The sequence below is a fragment of the Poecilia formosa genome, unplaced genomic scaffold (assembly GCF_000485575.1).
Source record: "Poecilia formosa unplaced genomic scaffold, Poecilia_formosa-5.1.2 Scaffold360, whole genome shotgun sequence".
NCBI classification, from domain to species: Eukaryota; Metazoa; Chordata; class Actinopteri; order Cyprinodontiformes; family Poeciliidae; genus Poecilia; species Poecilia formosa.
In genome coordinates this window covers 23,698-28,030 of record NW_006800299.1, presented here as the reverse complement: position 1 = coordinate 28,030, position 4,333 = coordinate 23,698, and the positions used below count along the sequence as shown (strand labels likewise).

The 4,333-nt window shown below is 40.2% G+C and overlaps 1 protein-coding gene across 5 annotated transcripts in view; it reads left to right on the top strand.

Moving 5' to 3' along the window:
- The window catches only part of LOC103153700 (uncharacterized), a 19,468-nt gene extending 15,687 nt beyond the window's left edge, over window positions 1–3,781 (top strand). For 2 of the 5 annotated variants that reach the window (XM_016662113.1, XM_016662114.1), the window contains exon 3: window positions 528–3,781. In XM_016662113.1, the coding sequence (XP_016517599.1) occupies window positions 1,437–2,924 (1,488 nt within the window). In that variant the 5' untranslated portion in view covers window positions 528–1,436 and the 3' untranslated portion in view covers window positions 2,925–3,781. Of the gene's footprint in view, window positions 1–224; window positions 418–527 lie in introns of all 5 variants that reach the window. The other 3 variants (XM_016662112.1, XM_016662115.1, XM_016662111.1) reach the window with 3 other exon arrangements.
- The last annotated feature ends 552 nt before the right edge of the window (window positions 3,782–4,333 follow it).

Below are 4,333 nucleotides of genomic sequence, written 5' to 3'. Positions count from 1 at the left end.
TTTATGACAACAGTCAGAAATATTCATGAAGGCTTATTCATGTTCATGACAGGTGTTATGACATGTTTATGATGGTGTCATGTCAGTCTATTAACCCCCTTCATATAAAGTGTTACTATATTATATTATCACATTAAAAAATATATTAAAGTTCCTCTTACTAGAGTAAATCTGCCCTCTACATTAAAACTAACAGATGTTGGATGTTTGCTGTTGTTTTCCAGCAGCTCTTCATCTTCATCATCTTCATCATCATCACTTCCTCCCAGTCAGACCCAGTAGAACCAGTCTGAGCTGATCCACATCAAACCAGTTTGTTCCTGAGGAAACAGAGACGGAGACCCAGAGGTCAGAGGTTCCTCCATCCTGAAGGTCAAAGGTCAGAAGCTGATCTGAAGGATCCAGGAGGATCAAACTGTAAATATTTAATATTTATCAGATTTTATATCAAACTGCAGGTGGATTTAATCTGATATCAGCTTCAGCAGGAAGTTGGTTTAATGTCTGAGTGTTTCTGTGTCTTTAAGGTCTGGAGAAGAACAGAGAGGGACAGAGAAGGTCATCACCATGGCAGATTCAGAAGACCCAAAAAGATCTCGGGCTCCATCAGCTCCATCAGAGGAAGAAAACATTAAGTATGAAAAATTATCAGTGGCTCTGCTGAACATCAATGGTCTGAGAAACAAAACTCATGAAGTTCGACACATTATCGCTCGTGATGAGCTGCATGTTGTGGCTCTGTGTGAAACTAAACTGGATGATTCAGTCAAAGACAGTGAAGTTTATATTCCAGGGTTCAGGATGTGGAGGAGAGACAGAGACAGTAATGGAGGTGGAGTCGCTCTGTACGTTCAGGATCATATTGAAATTAAACCAAGATCAGATCTGATGGAAACTGAAGCTGAGATCATTTGGGTTGAGATGAAGCTTCCTGACAGTCGACCAGTTTTACTGGGATGTTGCTACAGACCTCCAGATAATCCAAAACACTTGGTTCAAATCTATGAGACAATGGATCTGGTGTTAAAGGAGAAGGAGGAGAAGGACATTCTGCTGATGGGCGACTTTAACACTGACTGGGATTTAGAGCCTGAGAAGAATGTTGCTGAATATGTTTCATCTAAATGGGGATTAACTCAGATTGTTCAGGATAAAACCAGGATTACCATGAAATCCTCATCATGCATTGATCTGATATTAAACACCTTAAACTAACATCCACTGCAACAGGCTGCAGTGACCATAACCTTGTTACTGCAAAGCTCAGCAGAAATGTTCCTCAGAAGATCATAAGCTTGAGGTCAAGCCGAGCTGGTGAGCGGACATTTAGGAAAACATTACAAACGACTCAGTGGACCAATCAAGAGTCTGAACCTCAAAAAGCTCTGAAGGAGTTCACCAATACTTTTCTCTCAGAATCAAATAAACCTTTACAGATGGTAGGTATTTATGATTTACTGAAGTTGGGTGATAAGATGGAGAAATTAATATCTGAAAGAGATCAATCAAAACATTCCACACAGGAGGAACTAAAAGAGAGACATGCTGAGAAAGCTGCAGAACAGAAAGAATTAAAAAAGAGACTTGATGAGAAAGCTGCAGAACAGGAAGAATTAAAAAAGAGACTTGATGAGAAAGCTGCAGAACAGGAAGAATTAAAAAAGAGACTTGAGAAACTTGATCAGTCTGATGATTCAGCTAAAGGCGGCGGAGTGAAATGTTTTCAATGCAAATCAAATGATAAATGTAAAACCTGTACAGAAATTGAAAAGGATCTAAACTCTAAAGGAAATAAAAAGCCAGATTCATGGAAGGATCTGAAAGCAACCATGGATCCTAAGAACATACTGAAGATATGTGAAGAGTATTTTGGAGAGAGTTTGCCTTCTCATGTGATCAACATAACACAGCAGGGAGATGTAGCCTCAGACTTATATTATCTCAGAGAAGAAGAAATATTTGATCGTTTACCGGTCCAGACCTCGACAGATACATTCAGTTTTTCTGAACTTGATGATAATGAAGGAAGGAAATGGCTGGAATCTCTGCTTAGAACTGATATGAAAGATGCTGATATTCCTGAAATAGATGCTGAACTGCTGAAAAGTTCAGCTGGTTCCATCTCTGGTCCGATCCGTCACATCCTGAACCTCTGCCTTATGAAATGTGAGTTTCCTTCTGAGCTCAATCAGTTTGAGTTCATCCCATTTTCAACCAAAAAACTGACCAAGTTCAGGGAGAACAGCCTCCGTCTTCACAGTCTCCATGTTATGATAGGCTACATCCTGGACATCATTCTCTATAAACAGGCAGAAAAATACTTTATTTATAAGAGACTGATTCCTTCAAAGTCAGTTGATGATCAAATCAAGAACCTAAAAACTGTTTGGCCCAAAGCAACAAAATCAGGAAAATGTTGGTTCCTGGACTTCAGTTCTTCATTTGACTCCATCAGTCATGTTTGGCTGTTAACAAAACTGGAAGAATCTGGTTTCTTAGCTTCAGCTCTTAAACTGATAAAAAGTTTTCTTTCCTACCATGAAGGTTCCTGTGGTCTGCCCAGAGGAAGCTTCCTCGCTCGACTCCTCTTCACCGTCTTTATTAGTGAATTAAAGGGGCTTGTAAGTCCATCCTCTGCTGATATCTGCCAAAATCACATGATTGTTTACACGACACACGAAAACCCTAAGATGTCAGAGAAACAGCTGGAAGCTAAGATACAATCTGTGAAGGAATGGGCCAAAATCAAAGGCAGTCGTTTCAAAGAAAAAAGGCATAACCTCGACAAAGAACTAGACATCAATGTTCTTTTTAAACTCCTCTTGGAATTGGTAAACAAATTGAAGTTAAACTGGATTCAAGTACTTACGGAAATCCTGATGTCCCAGCTGGCCTTCAAACGAAAAGCTGTCCCTGTAGAATAACATTGGGTTCTAAGGTCACCGTTGCTGCTGTAGTTTGAGTTAGGGGTTGCACCAATTAGTCGACAATTACATTTTTCTGGGCCAGTCGACTAGTCACTACCACGTGACAAAACAGATTTTTCCAAGAAAATTAAAGAAGATAGACTAGATGAGTTCGTCAGAAAGCTCAAATTGTATAAAAATGTAAATAATTTAACAAAGACAAACTGTAAATTACAGCATAGGCTACCGCAATAGGGGCGTTGAGTGGGACAGTGGTTAGCGCAGCGCCCCACATACAGAGACTTTAGACCGGGGTATCTGGAGTCCTACTCCCGTCCTCTGTCCACTGCTGAGTCAGCAGAGTGCCCTACTGCGCATCGGGCGGAAGAGCATTCATTGAATTTAACTGTAGATCCGTTCATAATACGTTTGGTTTCTGATGTTCCAAAAGCACCTCTGTGGTCAGTGTAGTAATTTGCCTCCTACACGTGCAGCTAGATCATCAGCATCAGCCGGTGTTAGAAAAAAGAAAGAAAGAAAAAAGTCAGACCCGACTTTGTGCAACGAACTTTTCTCCGCTGCTCACGAAGCACGATCTGTTTATTGCTCTTTTAATTCTGCATAATAGACTTAGTAAAAGGGGGATGGGCGTTTTGTGCTTACGTCACTATGACGTCACAGCGACTAGTCGACGTCGACTCCACTATTATCATGATGTAGTCGACCTTAAAAAATATGAAGTCGTTCAACCCCTTGTTTGATGTAATGTCAAATTAATTTGTGTGGCAGCACATTCAAAGGAGCAGTATTTTGTAAAATGTACTTTTAAAAAAATCTTTCCATCATGTTGTGTTTTTCCCTCATCAAAACCAAACCTGGAGTGTTGATTTGATTCTTTAAAGCAAGTTTGATAAATCTTTAAATCTCCATGGCAACCATTCAGGTTCAAAACGCCTGGGTGGACAGAGACCCGCCTTCGAGGTGCAGCTCCTCCCACATGCAGCTCCTTCAGACTAGCCAGCAGCAGTTAGCAAACACCTGGTGGAAAGGCTGAGCTCATAATAGGAGCTGCTGCTCAGAGCAATGCAGATAAAAACATTAAAGGATTAATAGAGGAGCCATTTTGGGTTTTTGTATTAATGTTATAAAGAGTCGGTTTCTGTGACCTCCTGTAAATTTACTCACTCTGAACATTTTATATCAGAGAACAAACTAAAGTTTTTCCTCATCATCGTTTATTAACATGTTATCCATCGCAGCCTGAACCACCAGCAGATCTTCATCAGGTCTTTACTGCCATCAGACCTGCAGGCCTACATTACCCACAATCCCTCTGGTTCTGTAGTTTCTGTAATTTGCTGAGTTTAGAGCATAAATAGTTTAATTTAGATCAGGTATTGGAGATTGTTTATGGGTTTAGTGATGAC